This window comes from Oncorhynchus clarkii, chromosome 14 (genome assembly GCF_045791955.1).
Source record: "Oncorhynchus clarkii lewisi isolate Uvic-CL-2024 chromosome 14, UVic_Ocla_1.0, whole genome shotgun sequence".
Taxonomy (NCBI): domain Eukaryota; kingdom Metazoa; phylum Chordata; class Actinopteri; order Salmoniformes; family Salmonidae; genus Oncorhynchus; species Oncorhynchus clarkii.
Genome location: NC_092160.1, coordinates 19,741,426 through 19,762,128, shown reverse-complemented (window position 1 = coordinate 19,762,128; position 20,703 = coordinate 19,741,426). Strand labels below are relative to the sequence as shown.

At 40.9% G+C, this 20,703-nt stretch overlaps 2 protein-coding genes across 3 annotated transcripts; both read right to left on the bottom strand.

The window, feature by feature from the left end:
- Positions 1-1,637: 1,637 nt before the first annotated feature.
- On the bottom strand, positions 1,638-5,131 carry LOC139366385 (C1GALT1-specific chaperone 1-like). 2 transcript variants are annotated; one of them, XM_071103819.1, is made up of 2 exons: positions 4,985-5,131; positions 1,638-4,580 (listed from the first exon to the last, which is right to left on the bottom strand). In XM_071103819.1, exon 2 carries the CDS (start codon positions 4,560-4,562, stop codon positions 3,606-3,608), a length of 957 nt encoding a protein of 318 aa, XP_070959920.1. In that variant the 5' UTR covers positions 4,563-4,580; positions 4,985-5,131; the 3' UTR covers positions 1,638-3,605. The 2 variants fall into 2 exon arrangements, with proteins under 2 accessions (XP_070959920.1, XP_070959922.1); XM_071103821.1 differs by having other exon boundaries at positions 3,122-4,580; positions 4,989-5,084.
- Positions 5,132-14,378: 9,247 nt separating this feature from the next.
- On the bottom strand, positions 14,379-19,941 carry LOC139366384 (chloride intracellular channel protein 2-like). The gene is made up of 6 exons (XM_071103818.1): positions 19,621-19,941; positions 17,948-18,057; positions 17,270-17,395; positions 17,080-17,183; positions 16,574-16,755; positions 14,379-16,090 (listed from the first exon to the last, which is right to left on the bottom strand). Exons 1-6 carry the CDS (start codon positions 19,672-19,674, stop codon positions 15,929-15,931), a joined length of 738 nt encoding a protein of 245 aa, XP_070959919.1. The 5' UTR covers positions 19,675-19,941; the 3' UTR covers positions 14,379-15,928.
- Between the last annotated feature and the right edge of the window lie 762 nt (positions 19,942-20,703).

The following is a 20,703-nucleotide window of genomic DNA, read 5'->3' as shown; positions in this document are numbered from 1 at the left end:
AATTATCAGACTTAGCCATATTACAGTCATTAGTCCCCAAAAGAAGTGTACAAAACATTAGGAACACCTTCCTAATATTGACTTGCACCCACTTTTGCTTTCAGAACAGCTTCAATTCGTCGGGGCATTGACTCCGATGCTTCCCACAGTTGTGTCAAGTTGGCTGGATGTCATTTGGGCTGTGGACCATTGATACACACGGGAAACTGTTGAGCGTGAACCAGTATAGTTGCATTTCCTGACACACTCAAACCGGTGTGCCTGGCACCTACCACCCCTGTTCAAAGTCATTTAAAATCTTTTGTCTTGCAATGGGCAACAATCCATGTCTCTCGACTTAAAAATCCTTCTTTAACTTGTCTCCAAGTGGATTTAACAAGTGACATAAATAACTTTCACCTGGTCAGTCTCATGGAAAGAGCAGGTGTTCCTAATGTTTTATATATAGTGTATTCACACCCCTCGACTTTTTCCACATTTTGTTACATCCGGAATTTAAAATGGATAGAGATTTGTCAATGGCTTACACAGAATACCCCATAATGTCAAAGTGCAAGGGTTCACATTTTTTTACCAATTTAAATTGAAAAGCTGAAATGTCCTGAGTTAAGTATTCAACCCCTTTTCTATGGCAATCCTAAATGAGTTTAGGAGTAAAAATGTGCTTATCAGGTCATAAATTGCATGGACTCACTGTGTATAATAAGTGTTTAACATTAATGACTACCTCATCTGTTCCCCACACACAGATAATTGTAAGGTCAAGCAGTGAATTACAAACCGATTCAACCACAAAGACCAGGGAGCTTTTCCAATGCATCGCAAAGGGAACCTATTGTTAATGTTTTGTTTTTTTAAAGCAGATGTTGAATATCCCTTTGAGCATGGTGAAGTTATTAATTACATTTGAAGGTGTATCAATACACCGTCACCACAAAGATACAGGCGTTCTTCCTAACTCAGTTGCCGGAGAGGAAGGAAACTGCTCCGGGATTTCACAATGAGGCCAATGATGACTTTAAAAACAGTAAAATCCTAGAGGAAACCCTGGTTCAGAATGTCCTTGAGTGGCCCAGCCAGAACCTGGACGAACAACTGGAGAGACCTGAAAATAGCTATGCAGTGACACTCCCATTCAACATGTCAGAGCTTGTGGATTTGCAGAGAAGAATGGGAGAAACTCCAAATATAGGTGTGCCAAGCTTGTAGCATCATACCCAAGAAGACTCAAGGCTGTAATCGCTGCCAAAGATGCTTTAAAGTACTGAGTAAGGGCCTGAATACTTGTAAATGTGATATTTTTATTTTGTATAATTTGCAAAAATGTCTAAACCGGTTTTTGCATCGTCATTATAGGGTATTGTGTTAGGGGAAGAAACATTTTAGAAAAAGACTAACGTAACCATGTGGAAAAGGTCAAGGGGTCTGAATACTTTCCTGAAAGCTCTGTGCGTGTAGATCTATTAGCTTATCAATAACAAGGGGTAAGAAACTGCTTCACTATGAGATAGGCCTATTTGGCTTTACAGTGCTCAGTATTTGGTTTAGCACTTGTCAGTAAGAACTGATTTCCCATTATGACTAAATGCAGCAACAGTCTCAGCAGAACAATTCATTTCATTTAGTTTTTGGTATTAGGAGGATAAACATGGCTGCCAATTTATTTAATCGGGTGTTTCAAGTGAGTAAAATAGTTACCCCAAAATTAAACAAACAAATCCACCAACAATTTCTATTACAATGGTGGCAACCAATCATGTGTAGCAAACTGTTTAGAGACATCTCAATACTTCAAGATTATTTCAAAATGTTCACTCCATGTGGCCTTATAAACTCAGCAAAAAAAAGAAATGTCCCTTTTTCAAGACCCTGTCTTTCAAAGATAATTCATAACATTCCATATAACTTCAGATATTCATTGTAAAGGGTTTAAACACTTTCATGCTTTTCTTTCTTTTACAATTGTGGAACGGTCGTTAAGACACTAACAGCTTACAGACAGACGGGTAGGCAATTAAGGTCACAGTTATGAAAACGTAGGACACTAAAGAGGCCTTTCTACTGACTCTGGAAAAACACCAAAAGAAAGATGCCCAGGGTCCCTGCTCATCCGCGCGAATGTGCCTTAGGCATGCTGCAAGGAGGCATGAGGACTGCAGATGTGGCCAGGGCAATAAATTGCCATGTCTGTACTGTGAGATGCCTAAGACAGCGCTACAGGGAGACAGGAAGGACAGCTGATGGTCCTCGCAGTGGCAGACCACGTGTTACAATACCTGCACAGGATTGGTAGAGCCGAACATCACACCTGCGGGACAGGTATAGGATGGCAACAACAACTGCCCGAGTTACACCAGGAACGCACAATCCCTCCATCAGTGCTCAGAATGTCTGCAATATGCTGAGAGACGAGTCGCGGTTTTGTCTCACCAGGGGCGATGGTCGGATTCGCGTTTATCGTCGAAAGAATGAGCGTTACACCGAGGCCTGTACTCTGGAACGGGATCGATTTGGAGGTGGAGGGTCCATCGTGGTCTGGGGCGGTGTGGCACAGCATCATCAGACTGAGCTTGTTATCATTGCAGGCAATCTCAACACTGTGCGTTACAGGAAAGACATCCTCCTCCCTCATGTGGTACCCTTCCTGCAGGCTCATCCTGACATGACCCTCCAGAATGACAATCCACCAGCCATACTGCTCGTTCTGTGCATGATTTCAGGCAAGACAGGAATGTCAGTGTTCTGCCATGGCCAGCGAAGACCCCGGAACTCAATCCCATTGAGCACACCTGGGACCTGTTGGATCGGAGGGTGAGGGCTATGGCCATTCCCCCCCCCAGAAATGTCAGGGAATTTGCAGGTGCCTTGGTGGAAGAGTGGAGATAACATCTCACAGCAAGAACTGGCAAATCTGGTACAGTCCATGAGGAGATGCACTGCAGTACTTAATGCAGCTGGTGGCCACCAGATACGGGCTTACTTTTGACCCCCCTTTGTTCAGGGACACATTATTCCATTTCTATTTGTCACATGTCTGTGGAACTTGTTCAGTTTGTCTCAGTTGTTGAATCTTATGTTCATACAGATATTTACAAGTTAAGTTTGCTGAAAATAAACGTAGTTGACAGTGAGGACGTTTATTTTTGTTGAGTTTAATAGCCTAAACTAAATCAGCCACAAATACCAATAAAAATTTCAATTGTGTTAATGAAAATTATGTATACTCTAGATTACAGGAATGTCAAACTCATTCCATGGAGTGTTAAACCATGCAAGGGGAGTTCCTTACTAATTAGTGACCTTGATTCATCAATCAAGTACAAGGTTGGAGCAAAAACCTGCAGACACTTGGCCCTCTGTGGAATGTGTGGCACATTTGCTCTTCAAATTTCTTCATCTGTTCATTACTTTTCCACAATGGTATTATGTGCAGAGTGCAAATTCAAAAAAGGTATAAAAAACTAAGAATAATGATTTGCCTCCCTTGAGTACTTGCCAACCTCCCTCATGCTCACAAACTGAATAAGAAAACTGTCTTTATTCACCACTTGACAGCAGCAGTCTGGTTAATGCCATATCTGCCCCAAAGTGGGAAGCCTTGCACTTTAATCATTGTCAGAGCCCTCAGGGGGCAGGAATATCAAGGAATCATGAAAGTTGTGCCCATACGGGCGTAGTCTGTAAACTCCAAACATCATGACCTGCATCTGGTTTGGTGACATTCCGCTGAAGGTGATGGCTAAGTCCGAGCAGCAGCCCTCCACCACATCCAAGTTTTTTTTGTCCATGCTGTCTTGGATGAGTGAACCCACACTCTTACTGTTGAACAGGCCCTTACCCTGTGTGTCCTCGCCATTCTCTGCAAAGACTCCGGTGTACTTCAGACATATAGCTAATTGTTTCTCCTCGCTCAGCTTCCACAGGGCTCTGCCTCGCTCCGGACACTTCTCCTCATCCTTGAACACATTCACCAGCCTCTTGAGTGCCTCATAGCTCAGCACAATGCCGCTCTGGTACTCCACGTACTCCAGTTCACCCGATTTCATGGCATGGCCAATGTAGAAGGGCTCGTTGGGGTCCTTGGCCAGAATGAGATACTTGAGGTTCTCGATAATGGCGAAGGTGGTGGGCCGCGCCACGAAGAACCAGCGCAGGTCGCCGGCATTGTCATACGCATGCTTCAGGGCCTTGCGCAGCTTGGCCCACTCGTCCTGTTCGTTAAGGTCCACCGCTTCCAGAGCTTTGGCCGACTCAGAGCTGTAGAATACGGCTTGGTCGCAGTGTTTACCCCAGGTGTCCTTGGCTGTGGACCAATACACCAGGACAGAAGGCTGAACCATGATGACGCAATAGACTCGCACTCTCTGGCTCAGCTCCACCATCTGGGAATCAGACAGGCTCTGTAGCTCGTCCTTGGTGGGAGCCTTGATGTGGTGGTGGTGGTGGTGGTCCTCTGGGCTGGACTGCATGCCTGGTGCAAAGCTCCCCAACAGGGACAACAACAGGCAGAATGTGCCTCCCAGGGCTATCCCCTTCACAAAGGAGCTGCCTTCCGACAACATGTTTGTCAACAGTACACGCTGAAAGTAGGAACAAACCATTAATTCACCATATTACTAATCAAACTGGATACTCATGACCGTTAAAAAACACGCTAGTTACATACCTAACAATGACTGTCATTTCATGTTATTCGAGTGTGTTGCTAGCTAACTACTGTTAGCATTAGCAAGGACATGACTCAACTGTCAGTGCAAAACTATAAAACTATTTAATGGCTGGCTGGCTGGCTACCCTAGCTATAACTTGACAAGCAGGTTTCAAGTAATGAAGCAAGGCGAATAGCTAGTTAGCTTGATTTCTAGCGAACGTTACAGATAGCTAGCTAGATTAGCTATAGTCACAAAAAGGCATCTCAGTAAGAGAAACGTTTCAACACCCCCCCCCCCCCCCCCCCCAAAAAAAAAATCAAGAAAACACTTACCTACAAACGACTGCAGCTGACAGAGAATTCCCTCCTTTCCTGTTTTGTTTCCACTCCTGTCGAAGGAGGTTTCCGTATGCTGATATACCTCAGGGTTGCAAGGTAGCTGTTGGATTTACAAACACAACGAACTTCCGGGTTCTTCTTCTTTGCTATCATGGCGTTCGCACACCTTGTTTGTGAATGCCGCCACCTACTGTGTTCAATCACTTTACATTTATGATACAAAAAATAAAATGGGGGGGATAATAAAATTGCACACCAACCAACCATACACCTATATACCGCTATTTCATAAAGAATCTCAAAACATCTTATAACTCTTCTGCGGTAAAATCTCATACACCCAGGTACTTCACTGCAGCTGCCACACCTACACTCATTAAAAAACCCTCTACCCCATTCCACTACTTTGACTCTATTTTCTCCCGCACCATGCCTATGGCCTGGAAGGATGGGGCACCCCCACTCAACACACCCTGTAACTCTTCAGAAGTCAAATCTCGTTTACCCAAATACTTCTCTGCAGCTGCCACCGCCAACATCTAATTTCTGTGATTTATGTTCCATTTCTGCAATACAGATGATAACCATTGGTATGAAAGCTAAGAAGCCAACCTTACTGAAGCTCAAAACACTTAATGGCCTATCCCTCTGTACTGACACAAATCTACTACCTACTCACTGGGATCACGGTTGCCAGGTCAAGCAAATATTTCTAGCCCAATGACCACTCAAGACCTGCCCAAAAGGCTTGAAAACTAGCCCAATTCATTTTTTCACAGCGAGAGGAGGCCATATTTATACAATAAAACTTTTTTCTATAACATTATCGAGCCAACTAAGAAAGAATATCATAGTAACTTGTAACGACGTTAGAAGCAAAATGTAGGTTTCCTCAAAATAATAATTATTGCAAGATATGACGTGACGTAATAAAGGAATTTGAATATGTGGCAAGAGAAAAGATAATCGCTCTCATTAAACTCACCAGATCATTTGCACAAGGGGGTATGGTATATGGCTAATATACCACGGCTAAGGGCTGTTCTTAAGCATGACGCAACTCGGAGTGCCTGGATACAGCTGTTAGCCATGGTATATTGGCCAAATACCGCAAACCCAGGAGGTGCCTTATTGCTATTATAAACGTAATTATAACAGTAAAAAGTCATATTTTGTCATACCCCTGGTATATAGTCTGTTATAAACTGGGTGGTTCGAACCCTGAATGCTGATTGGCTGACAGCCTTCTTATATCAGACGGTATACCACGGATATGACAAAACATTTATTTTAACTGCTCTAATTACGTTGGTAACCAGTTTATAATAGCAGTAAGGTCCCTCAGGGGTTTGTGAGATATGGCCAATATACTACGGCTAAGGGCTGTACATAGGCACTTGGCGTTGCATCGTGACTAATAACAGCCCTTAGCCGTGGTATATTGGCCATATACCTCACCCTAATTGCTTAAATATACCACGGCTTTCAGCCAATCAGCATTCAGGGCTCGAACCAGGTTTATAATTGTAAATAAATCCCCTTTGCACATGTGCATAACTGTAGATACACCCGACAGATCTCAATCTATGAGCAAGAAAAACTTGAATGAACATAAAATAACTAATGTAGGCTATTTTCTGGCAATTGTGCTGTTATTATGTGCCAAATGTTAAGACTACAAATGGCCCATTTGCAGATTGATTTATCCTTCCGATAGGCATGGGCTACAGATTAAAATCTTGGTTTATGATTGTAATTCAATTTTGCCATGGTTTGCTTTGATAAAAGCAGGTAGACTATAGCCTCTGATAGGCCTACATCTAATTTCAGATAGTCTACAGTGGCCTAGACATGAGGCAAGTGTAAACGGAACGATTTAGCAGCTTGCTTAGTTCAAATGAACAATCTCATTTATTCAACATGAATAGCAAGGTGATGAAAAGGTAAGAAGTGCTTGTGTTTATCAATAGCCTGCTGGAATAGGTTACTGAGGATGGGGTAATAATTTCTATCACTGAATTAAATATTAATAATATGTATATGAACTGAATATACTTGTCAACAACAGCCAGTGTTTACTTTTTTTGTTTTTACCTGTAACCTAATCTGACGTTAACGTCAATCTGATGCTTTCTATCAACTGATCGGCAATTGCGATAGAGATAACTAAACATGTCCATTAATAATTGCATAGTAACACAAGGTTACAACAACAATAAACTGAAGTTATAGGCTATATTTATTAAATTAGTTTGCCAGCTCCAGGTAGGCTACACAAGTGCCACAAATTGATTTGCAATGACTCCAGTGATATCGTCATTTCAACATATTTATTGTATCAAATGGTAGCCTACAATGGCATATACATTAAGGCTACTTGATGGCCAACAGAGGCAAATGTATAATTCTTCACATTTAGACTAATGTCAGTCTCATTGAGGCCTTTTCCCCATAACTTCAAATTTCCATTCGGGCAGCCCCCGAGACCGAATAACTGAACATGCATAAAGCACTTCGCTTGATACCGTTTTCTTTCAAATTAAGCAGTCGACATTAGAATGCAGTTTTAACCACCTCTGAGCGAATTTATGTAATGCGCCCAACGTCTTTTTCCAGTGCTTTGTCTCCATTATTTCTTGATGTGCATCAGTTTTAGTGTATTAATATGTTTTATGGAAGATGCGTTGGAAAAAGGTGTCTCCATAATGACAATATACCCTACCTACAACTGGTAAAAAAAATGTTATATACAACAAGGAAACACTGCCTGGGATCATCTCAGGGTTCATCACCCACTTCCTGGTTCTGAAGTCATGTGACTCACTTATCATTGACAGCTCATCTCTGTGGCGGTGCGATAAAAAGAACACAAAAAAGCAAAAAATTATGTCTTATGTCAACTTAAACTATGTGTTGAATATATAAAATTCCAGTTATGTTGGTGCAAACCAGATTCAAAGCCATGGTACAAACTTACATGGATGACATAACTCGTCATATAACATTTTATTTTATATAGCCTTACATTGAAATTAGACGTTGACACATCATATATGGTTTTTATTTTGAAATTGAGAACCACAATACTGTATGTAGGAAGTTCTTCTTGCTTTCAGCACAATTTTTTCAGCAAAATGTTTCACCTAAGAATGAGCAGTTGAGATGATGTACACCAGGTGTGTCAAACTCATTCCATGGAGGGCCTAGTGTCTGCAGGTTTTTGTTTTTTCCTTTCAATTAAGCTCTAGACAACCAGGTGTGGGGAGTTCCTTTCTAATCAGTGACCTTAATTCATCAATGAAGTACGAGGGGGGAGCTAAAACCCGCAGCCACTCGGCCCCGTGGAGTTTGACACCTGTGATGTTTTGCGAGACACCAGATTGCTTTCAACAGAAACCTGTGCAGACACGCTTATGATAACCATATCAATCACTTACAACAGTCTGGGCCTTTTGATCATACTCCTATTTCCTGTTTATTAGAAACCTTTCATTTTGACAAAGAGACCGCTAAAACTCAGAGCAATGACACACCACCTTATGTCATTCTTTGTTCCCTTTTGAACTTTAGTGTTCTATTTTCTACGGATCACAAGGTTATGTATGATCAAGGTTATGTGTGAAATGTAAATGATTGGATAGTTTTGCAAATACATATACAACAATATTTATTTATTTATTTATGTACAACATTCAAATGACTTCCCATATAAATTGACATTAGAAAAGCAGGGCACACAATTATCTTTGCCAGTAATTGGGTGTTGCTTCATGTTAGGACAATGAGAAATGGCCGAAGACTACAGAGTGAGCGATTTCCCTGAAGCTTGCCCAATGATGGTCTCTAAACACAAAATTATGTAGACAACTGTTACTTAAAGGGGTACAAATGCTTGTTACTTTAGTGGAACCCTGTAAGGTATGTCCATTGTACCTTTAGTTATAGGTACCTAATTGTACCCTCGCAGTTCATACCATTAAGAGCCAATAGTATACTTTAGAGCAGTGGTTCCCAAATTGGGGTACTAAAATGCAGATGAGAGGGTACTTCAGGAGTACTCCATCCAGATTAAAATGCATTTGGTGGTACAGTAACCAAAAAAGTTTGGGAACCACTGCCTCAGGGGATGAAACATGGTTGTTGCATTCAATGGCTTTCAGTCCTGTAGCCTTCACCAAGTGCCTAAATTAATATTTTATCATAGAACCTTTTATGACCATACATTACACATATCATGAAGCCATACTTTAACAGTCTAGCTTTATCCCAACACAGTAATCTGAAATCAATTAAATTACATTATGCTGGTTTGCAAAGTGATATTTATTCCTGTTTGAAGTGAGGAAATCACAAAATCTGAACCTTTAATCACCCACAACCTGCATTTAGCATGACTGCCACAGTATCAGTTTATAAATGAGATTAGCTAAACCATTTAAACAGGAACAACTATCTCAGTAACGGGTGCAATAATTACTAATAGATTGGATTAGTAATTACTTTTTGTTGTTTTTTGTCTTTGTGTAACATAAGATCAATCTATCAATCAATCAATGTACATGCAAAAACACACAATGTGCATCTAAAAACAAACATGTTGAATTAAAAAATAAAAAATAAACTAGCAATACAGCATGCTGGGAAATATGCTAATGAAGGGTGTGGTTTTATACCCCGGGGAACAATACTGTACCCTAACCATACTCTTTTTTTCTGAGAGTGTAAGACAAAGAAAATAAACAAAGAGACCACAACATATTTCTAAAGAGTCTCTGTGCTTAAAAGGGGCCTTGATCAGAACAGTGATACATGTTGTTCCACCATGTTGTCTGGGGTAGGATGAACAACCCATTAGAACAAGAAAATGGTTTCAGTCACATATAAAGAATTTGAGGTTGCTGACTGGCCACTGATTGCTATTGGAGGGGAAACATTTGTAGGGCCCTCTGAACAAGCAGAGATAGGCCCCAGTTGCTTTGACAGAGCCCCCTGAATTGTGTTCATGATGACTGAGACTGAGACTGGGTGACATGACGATGTATCGATCCCGTCGTGATGGATGGTCGAGTAAGACATAAAAGTGAAGTTCCTAGTCGAGATAAAGTAGTGCAGTACAGAGCCACATAAGCTATTGTCATCATGCTGTCCTTAGCACTGTTCTACTTTTTAGCTGTTATTTGCTCTGCCAGCATGCTCTACCACTGTATCCAGACACAAGCTTGGAACCCCAAGAAGGTAGGCAAGAGAATCTGTGGTATCTTTGAATTCTTTTGATCTGACCATGTCTATGATGTTCTATTTTAGGGCATGTCTAGCTGAACCTTCCTTATGAGACATACTGTAAGATGTCTCATCTTTTCTTGGTATCATTTATAGTGTTTAGATTTCTGGTATTCATTCTTAGATCCCTTTGCATAATGTTGTGAGGGCAATGTTGAACTCTGAAAGTCTCAGTTCATTATCTACAACCATGTCAAAAGTTTGGACACAGTTACTCATTCAAGGGTTTTTCTTTATTTTTACTATTTTCTACATTTTAGAATAATAGTGAAGACATCAAAACTATGAAAAAACGCATATGGAATCATGTGGTAACCAAAAACTTTTTTGGTTACTACATTATTTCATGTGTGTTATTTCATAGTTTTGATGTCTTCACTATTATTCTACAATGTAGAAAAGAGTAAAAAAATAAAGAAAACCCCTTGAATGAGTAGACGTTCTAAAACTATTGACCGTTTGTGTAGGTCTAATACATCACAGTCGGAATTGCAATACAAGATATATAAAATGGCCGTGTCTCTTCACAGTCCCCTTTGTGCAGTAAGGTGTCCTTTTATCTGTTTTTTTTAAACTGGTTTTATTGCTAGCTTGAGTTACCTGGGCTGTCAGAGTTCCATGTAATCATGGCTCTATTTAATACTGTGCATTTCCCAGCCTCTGTTCTGGAACTTGGGACTGTGAAGAGACCTCTGGTTACATGTCTTGTGTTGTACCGATGCCTGTCCGAACTGTGTGCCAACTGCTTGAACAGACAGTTCGGTACCTTCAACACATCAATGCCTCTCACAAAGACCAATAGTGATGCAGTCAATCTCTCCTCAACTTTGAGCCAGGAGGGACTGACATGCATGTTACTGACACTTTATGTCTGTGTACATCTAGGTGCGATACGTTCTGCTTTGTTCTGGACCAACTGCAATTGTCCTATGTCTTTCTTTGCCTTACATGACCACACAGCTGGGCAGTAGTCCAGTCTGGTCGACACGGATGTCAAGAAGACAGAGCAATGCCCAATCATGGACAAACCTTTCCCATTTTAGCAACCATTGAGTATGTTTTGACCATGAAAGCTTGCTATCTAGGGTTACACCCAGCAGGTTAGTCTCCTCAACTTGCTCAATAGCCACATTATTCAATAATAGATCTAAACAAGGTTTAGCGTTGAGCGAGTGATTTGTCCCAAAAATTATGCTTTTAGTTTTTGAGATATTTAGCACCAGCCTATTGCCAGTTACCCATTCTAAAACTGACTGGAGCTCTATGTTAAGTGTCTCATTTATTTTACGATTGCAGCCGACATGCATACTGTTGAGTCGTCAGTGTACACAGACACATTTTTTGGTTAGTACATGATTCCATGTGTGGTATTTCACATTTTTGATGTCTTCACTATTATTCTACAACGTAGAAAATAGTAAAAATAAAGAAAAACCCTTGAATGAGTATGTGTGTGCAAACTTTTGTCTGATAATGTGGGTCTACCATAGATGACAAATGGGGATAGATTTTCCTCTGAGAACATTGAAGGCAATAGCTATTTTGACAGTTAACTTCACTCGGAGTCTGGATTTTTAACACCAGTTCTGAGTAACATGACATTGGGTTTACTGGAACTTTCAGCAATGGTGTGAATCTCAGTATTGAGATAATACTGTTTGATTATTGAGAGCTGTTTGGTCTGAGCAGTGCTGATCCAGCAGTTGGTGGCAGAGGTGGAGGATGGAGAGAACACTGAATTGACTGACCAAAGAGAGGTGAAGAATCTCTACCCTCTCCTGCTGCAGCACGATGGAGTCAGGGATACATGGAATAAAGCAGGTGAGGAGAGACTAAACCTTCAATGAAGATACCAAGGATTGGATGTGAATGTTCTGATATCCCATGACTATTTGCCATATGCAGAAGAGTTAGTCAAAAGGACAGTTGGTTTTATTCTAAGCAGCTAGTCACCCATATAACGTGATGAGGTCTATATTTACTGGGTTTATTTTCTCAATTTTCCTTTAGGAGCTAAAGATTCTGTGCAGCAGGATAAATTTGTCAACATGGTAAGTGTGCTAGACATTTCTATTGACTGTGTGATACAAAAGAACCCTCTGGTGAACCTGTTCTATTCTATTACATTCTATATGGATCAATGTGTAATAAAATATATTCTGTCTGTTTTTTTAGGTTGATGATCTGAAGGTGGTGGTGTTGAAGCTCGCTGCAGCCGACAAGCTTCGCTCTCCGGGCTTCCTTCGTTCTGAGCAGAACTTGCCGAAAACTAACAAGAGAGGTGAGTAAAATCAACGTTATCCTGGACCGACTCTGTCGCAACACCTTTCCTTATGTGTTCCTTAGGATCATAGTACGAGCAGGTGTTTGCTGAGGACAATTAAAAGCACAGTATCGCGTCAACAACTTAAGAAAATACCATATACAGTAGGGCAAAAAAGTATTTAGTCAGCCACCAATTGTGCAAGTTCTCCCACTTAAAAAGATGAGAGGCCTGTAAACTTCAATCATAGGTACACTTCAACTATGACAGACACAATGAGAAAAAAAATCCAGAAAATCAAATTGTAGGATTTTTAATTAATTTATTTGCAAATTATGGTGGAAAATAAGTATTTGATCAATAACAAAAGTTTATCTCAATACTTTGTTAAATAACCTTTGTTGGCAATGACAGAGGTCAAACGTTTTCTGTAAGTCTTCACAAGATTTTCACACACTGTTGCTGGAATTTTGGCCCATTCCTCCATGCAGATCTCCTCTAGAGCAGTGATGTTTTGGGGCTGTTGCTGGGCAACACGGACTTTCAACTCCCTCCAAAGATTTTCTATGGGGTTGAGATCTGGAGACTGGCTAGGCCACTCCAGGACCTTGAAATGCTTCTTACAAAGCCACTCCTTCGTTGCCCGGGCGGTGTGTTTGGGATCATTGTCATGCTGAAAGACCCAGCCACGTTTCATCTTCAATGCCCTTGCTGATGGAAGGAGATTTTCACTCAGAATCTCATGATACATGGCCCTGTTCATTATTTCCTTTACACAGATCAGTCATCCTGGTCCCTTTGCAGAAAAACATCCCCAAAGCATGATGTTTCCACCCCCATGCCTCACAGTAGGTATGGTGTTCTTGGATGCAACTCAGCATTCTTTGTCCTCCAAACACGACGAGTTGAGTTTTTACCAAAAAGTTATATTTTGGTTTCATCTGACCATATGACATTCTCCCAATCTTCTTCTGGATCATCCAAATGCTCTATAGCAAACTTTAGACGGAACTGGACATGTACTGGCTTAAGCAGGGGGACACGTCTGGCACTGCAGGATTTGAGTCCCTGGCGGCGTAGTGTGTTACTGGTGGTAGGCTTTGTTACTTTGGTCCCAGCTCTCTGCAGGTCATTCACTAGGTCCCCCCGTGGGATTCTGGGATTTTTGCTCACCGTTCTTGTGATCATTTTGACCCCACGGGGTGAGATCTTGCATGGAGCCCCAGATCGAGGGAGATTATCAGTGGTCTTGTATGTCTTCCATTTCCTAATAATTGCTCCCACAGTTGATTTCTTCAAACCAAGCTGCTTACCTATTGCAGATTCAGTCTTCCCAGCCTGGTGCAGGTCTACAATTTTGTTTCTGGTGTCCTTTGACAGCTCTTTGGTCTTGGTCATAGTGGAGTTTGGAGTGTGACTGTTTGAGGTTGTGGACAGGTGTCTTTTATACTGATAACAAGTTCAAACAGGTGCCATTAATACAGATAACGAGTGGAGGACAGAGGAGCCTCTTAAAGAAGAAGTTACAGGTCTGTGAGAGCCAGAAATCTTGCTTGTTTGTAGGTGACCAAATACTTATTTTCCACCATAATTTGCAAATAAATTCATTAAAAATCCTACAATGTGATGTCTGTCATAGTTGAAGTGTACCTATGATGAGAATTAGGCCTCTCTCATCTTTTTAAGTGGGAGAACATGCACAATTGGTGGCTGACTAAATACTTTTTTGCCCCACTGTATATGCTGGCATATTTACAATGCAATAAAGTGTTTGGTAAGGATGTTTAACTAAGGACTGTCTCGTCGAAGGTGAGATGGAGTAACTACCCATTGGGCACACAGTGGTTGAAGCAATGTTGTTTATTGAACTAATGTGGAATAGACGTTGAATTAACGTCTGTGCCCGGTGGGTATAGCCTAGCAGGAAACAAACAGTATATGATGTAACATGATAGGACTCATGAAGAAAGAATTGATGCACATAATCTTGACATGTGTCTATCTTTGTCGCTTTCTTCCCTGGATAGCATGCTTCTGGAAATACTGTCTGACCAACTAGAAGCTGTGCGGTGAAGGAGGATAAGAGACGTTTCGAAGATGCCTGGACAACAAGCTGTGTCCCTTATTACATATTAAACGTACGTCCCCAACACAATGTTTATACTTATAACCCTAGACTAAATTATTTATGAAAATATATTTTTTAATCCGGTTGACAAGGGCCTTGCGTTGAGACTGGCTGACAATAAAATGAAATATATCATCTGGATTGAACGGAACAACTTTGTTTTTGAGAGACCAACACTGTGTAAGATTGCATATCAATTCTATACAAATACACAACGTATATGCCTCGAACCAATGCTTGGAAGCAGAATAAAGTCAACAACATTAAACACTAAAATTAGACTAATTTAGAAATGCACAGTAAATACATATTTTGTGTAATCATACCACATAAATCACTGACTGCATATACTGTATATGGGATGCTTTGAAATGATCAGCAAACACACACACACACACACACACACACACACACACACACACACACACACACACACACACACACACACACACACACACACACACACACACACACACACACACACACACACACATACAAACAAGCATACATACACACTCAAGGGTCAGACATTTTCTTTCACATCATAGTTTGAACAGGTGTACTGTATTATAGTAAAACATATTTTCCTGATACCTAAACTTATTTACATGCTAGTTGACTGCAGTCTTGTTGGTGAGAGCTTAATATTATGAGTGGTAATGGTAACTATCAACAATAGGTTTTGTATCACTAGTTTCAATCACACATAAACATAATTAGAATACACTCATATATTCTTATAGTATGGGTGTGCAGGTCATAAACAACAAGGTAAGAAATATATATTTACACTATGGACAAAGAAACTCACTAAATTAGATAAACAGTCAAATTGCACACTTGGCCTATTTAGTGTGGCATATAATGAAATTTGCCAGTATAATTACATGAAATAAATAGTCTGTACTTGTCTTCATACATAGACCTTAGTTACTGTAGCAGCCTACTATTACACACTCTGTAAAACATATTGTTCATCTTGTGCATGCCCTAGTGCTAAATTAACCTAATGCACATTAAGCAGGAGGGGGTCTCTTTGTGAACTTTGATTTCTAGAATGCCTATCTGCATCCTCACACAGGAATTTATAAATGTTGATTATTAAACAGTTGACATGAGATATTTCAATAATGATTGCTGGCCCCTCCCAAAATTCCTTCATGTTTTGTGAATGGCTTACCAGTTCCATGGTAACAGTAAAAGAGGAAATGTTGTGTAATAGTTGTGTAATGGTTGTGTAATTGTTGGCTAAAGATTGTTTATAGGTTTACAGCCTCTTATTGGCTACGTCCAGGTAAGCCTTCTCGATCTCGATGTTGGCAGGGCAGGTCTGACTGAACTCCTCCCTCTCGTAGGCATTGTTCAGGTACCTCCATACACCAGTGAACTGGACCGGGATGTCAAAGTCACAGTACTTCTTGGCAGCAATCTATCAAATAAAACCAAACCAAAGCAGTTGAATTGTGAGACACTATAAACAATAATAGTCATATTACACTATTAAAGTAATGGAGAATAGAGAATATGTGTAGAGAATGTTCCCAATGGTTAAAAATTGAGTTATACTTCTCCTAGGATTTTTTAAAGTTTATTTAAATTGAACCTTTATTTAACTAGGCAAGTCAGTTAAGAACAAATTCTTATTTACAATGACTGCCTACCAGGGAACAGTGAGTTAACTGCCTTGTTCAGATTTTTACACTGTCAGCTCGGAGATTCGATCTAGCAACCTTTCAGTTACTGGCCCAACGCTCTAACCACTAGGCTACCTGCCACCCCAAAATGATTAGAAAGTAAGGATGGGCCCTGTCATTGCATAGGTTGTGTAGTATAGTCATAAGACATGCCTAATACCAGAAAATAATCAAATTCATATTTCAAACCGTTTATGTCATATGCCTATTTGTTTCACCTTGATGACATGCAGCTTGGGCAGCAGGTTGCAATCTGCCAGGGTGAGATGGTTGCCATCCAGGAACTTCCTCTTGGAGACAAGGATGTTTTCTCTGGAGTTTTGGTTAATCTCTTCAGGGATGGGGGAGGTCAGGTAGAGATCCAGACGCTTGAACTCCCGCAGCAGCGCCTTCTCATGGACTATGGATTTAGAGAGACACAGGCATGTATGTCAAACAGGTCTGGAGCTTCGGAGATATTCCTTATGGATAAAAAAAAACACTTTCAGTTGAGATTCTCTATTGAGCATGCTATACAGACCAGGAGTAGGCTTGGGCTGGGCCCTAAAATTCACATCAAACCAGCATTTCATTAAGGCATATGCCATTGCCAGTGTGCTTTAATAACTGAATCATGGGCATTGTTGGAATTCCATTAGTATATTTAATTGTCATATTTTCCATTGCCTCATAAGACATTGTCTAATCTAAAACATGAATGTGGACTGACTGAAACTTTACTTACAAGTACTGTTGGCTGGTCTATTCTTAATGAAAGCGGAAAACTTGGCGAAAATGTCAGCGCCCACGTCAAAGGACTCTTTGCTGAGTGGGCTAAGGTGTGGATACCTGAAGGGAGTGGAACGAGAGGAGTATGAGTTTGTTTGAAGAAGGTTAGTGCCATTCACTTTTTCTTTAATGTAATAATACTTTACCTGGGAGGGGCCAATGTCTGTTCCAGAAACTCCTCGATCTTGATAAAGTCCGTCTTGAGGGTGCCGTTGTACAGGAGGAACGGAGGGTTGGTCCCAGGTGCCAAATCCTTCAGCTCTGCTGGTTTTCTAGAGTGTACCAGGGCAGGGTTGGGTGGAGAGGTTGGCAACGGGCAGGAAAAAAGAAAGGGAGTAGACATGGTCATATATGGGATCATTCCAGCTTTTATTTCAACAGATACCATGCTTAATCATTCATTGACACAGTCACAACGAACACAAAGGTTATCAAGCCATGATTCCAGCAATCTATGATTCAGTAAGTAAAACACACTGGCATGGGAGTGGCTCCTCAATCACTCAATTATCAGCATCCTTTCAACGTTTCCTGATCCTATTTGCTCACCGGTAATGGGCCTGAGAATTTTACACAAGAAAGGGGATGGATTAAGAAAAGGTGTTTGTTCAATTCTACACAGAAGCTCTTTCTCCTTTCTGCAAATGTTTTAGTTTTTCAAGCCCCGCCCTCTATCACCTCTCTGTATCACACCCCATTAAACAGTTTGGTTTCTGAAAAACATCCTTGTTCTTGCTGAACTCTTTATAGAGCCCTGTGTGAGCGACCTTTAAACAGATGAACAGGAATTGGAAGGGCGGGAAGCCAGGGAGGCGGGGGCTTACTTCCTCATGTCGACGGTTGTCACGGTGAACTTGACTCCTTTTAGCCACAGGACCATGAAGAGCCTCTGGCAGAAGGGGCAGTTGCCCATGTTCTCTCCATCGTGGCCAGCCTGAAAGACAAGGAGCATAATTTTTTTAGTTTAGGTTTAGTTATAGCCTGTTGCCAAATCTGTTTGTGCTGTCTTGCCAACTCCTAGGGTCATTGTCACACCAAACAATGACCATAGTAGTTGGCAAAACAATACTAACACATCTGGGACAAGGCTAGTTTAGTGGTAGTTTATTTCACAGACAGAAATATACGATAACTCCTCAAACACAGAAGACTCATGGTCACACATAAGATAGGGAGCCCTATTCAAATTCCAATGGTTGATGTTGACATTGTCCATGTTATCTATTACAGTAAGTCCTGATCTCCTGTCCTATCATGCAATTCATATTCATCTCATGATCAAAGACACAAATACACGCACTTGTAGTGTTGGGACTGGCTGGGTTATTTTAGGAACTGCTACTTGAGAGGAAAAGCAGGCATTGAGTTGGAGAGGAAGCTTACAGAAATTGACATGGGCTCTCCTCAGTACCCACCTATTCCACAGAATCTGATTACTGACCCACCAACGCTACTCTACCTCTGGTATGGATAAACAAATGGGATGGTTCTCTGCGTGTGTGTGTGTGTGTGTGTGTGTGTGTGTGTGTGTGTGTGTGTGTGTGTGTGTGTGTGTGTGTGTGCTTCAAATATGTACCATTATGTACTGTACGTATATGACTTTACAAAGATACAGTCCATATCTACTTATTTGCAATCTTATTTCAGTTTTCAGAATGTGCATGTGTGTTAGAGCGTGTGTGTGTGTGCCTGCCTCAGGGGGGGGCAGGCGTTCCCAGTGTGCCGCCTGCTCCTCTAGGGCATGTGGTGATAAGGTGGCCTCCAGTGTCTGGTGTCATTACACAGTGATAAAGGCCACCGTCACTCTCACTGACACACCCTCACACACTCTCACACACACACACACACACACACACACACACACACACACACACACACACACACACACACACACACACACACACACACACACACACACACACACACACACACACACACACACACACACACACACACAGGGTGGCAGGGTAGCCTAGTAGTTAGAGCGTTGGACTAGTAACCGGAAGGTTGCAAATTCAAATCACAGAGCTGACAAGGTAAAAATCTGTCGTTCTGCCCCTGAACAGGCAGTTAACCCACTGTTCTTAGGCCGTCATTGAAAATAAGAATTTGTTCTTAACTGACTTGCCTAGTTAAATAAAGGTAACTAGGCAAGTAAAATAAAATAAAAAAACACACACACACACACTCTCAGAGTGCTGTTAAGTGAACATGAAATCTTGCTCAGATGCCAGTGTTTACCTAACACTACACTACAAGCATTGAGCCATTCTGTGAAATAGAGGCTATGGCTGAAGTGACTGAAGCTTTACATTACATCTTGTACATTTTATTAGCTTTCACATGAAACAATTTTGCGGTATGTTTTTCTGTATTACAATCATCACACGATTTACATCTTTTCACATATTGTTGAAATTATATGCATAGACTATGTTAGAATTAATACAAATTATTATTTTCTTATTCTAAACTAAAGGATGAACAAAATACTGACCTTTATGAAGAGTTCAATAGTCGGGTCTTTGTCGGAGTTCTGTCGTTGTGCCATTCTTTTCAAAAGCTGTGCTGTGTTGTGCAAAGTTCAGAAATGCTTCTCCAACAAGTGTCCTCAGGTCTCAGCAAAACAAACCTGTTAACTCTGAAGACTCCAAGTCCACGAATGTAAAACGTCACTCTTCCCTTGAGTCTTCTATATATCTCTGTGCTCTAGTGTGCTGGTTTATATATGGATCTTAGGAGGCAGTGTAAGACCCTTGTAGCTGGGACGTTTTGTTTGTGGGCTCCTTAAGGCTATCACTCTGAACACATTTTAAACGTAGGAGGAGGGGGAGGGCCCTGAGGATGGGTGTGGTTCTCTCTCATATAAACACAGTGCCAAGCTCTCTCTATGAGGAGAGCTTAAAATAGGTCCTAGTACTTGTCAGTTAATAATGGTTAATCAAACAATGTAGAAATATAGTTTTACCATGTGACATAAAACCATCATATCCCCCTATAACGCCAACCGTAGCACCATATTGAATACAGTGTTTTCATGATCTGTCACACTAATAACAGTGGACACTTTGAAGTTTTTGTCTCTCCCTATACAAAGCATGTACTGTGTTGGAATACACTGGGAACCAGTAACACCTCATTTGGAAATGTTTTGATACCTGCTACTGTAAGTCAACAAAGTCTGAACGTGTTGTGCTCATTAGTTAACGCTCACTGAGGATATCTTGTGACGAGATGCATGAGACACAAATAAACATGACATATTATTTATGCTGTGTTAGGATTTCTGACCAATTTTTCAAAAAAATTGGCCCAAAATGTCCCATAACCTTTACACGGTTAGTTGCCTAAATATAAAACTAACATCTACCAACATCAACACAGCTGTATTCCCTCCCTGGAAAAATGTGTGATAAAGCGTTTATTGAATTACATTTAGAATATGTCAGGAATGCATGATACCTGGCCAGGCAGTAGATACTGGCCAGCATGATTTTAGTGAAACCACATGGGTGTTTGTGGGAAATGTTGGTGCTTGGTGAGTCACAGGGGAGGGGAAGGTCAGGGTCATTGCGTCATG

What these genes read in the sequence shown, in the direction of transcription:
- LOC139366385 (XM_071103819.1), bottom strand. Translation starts at nt 4,562, where the DNA reads ATGTTGTCGGAAGGCAGCTCCTTTGTGAAGGGGATAGCCCTGGGAGGC.
- LOC139366384 (XM_071103818.1), bottom strand. Translation starts at nt 19,674, where the DNA reads ATGGCACAACGACAGAACTCCGACAAAGACCCGACTATTGAACTCTTC. An exon ending in TAGACCAGCCAACAGTACTT is followed by an intron (nt 16,756 to 17,079) that starts GTAAGTAAAGTT and finishes CTAAATCCATAG; the next exon opens with TCCATGAGAAGGCGCTGCTG. An exon ending in CCAAGCTGCATGTCATCAAG is followed by an intron (nt 16,091 to 16,573) that starts GTGAAACAAATA and finishes TTTATTTGATAG; the next exon opens with ATTGCTGCCAAGAAGTACTG.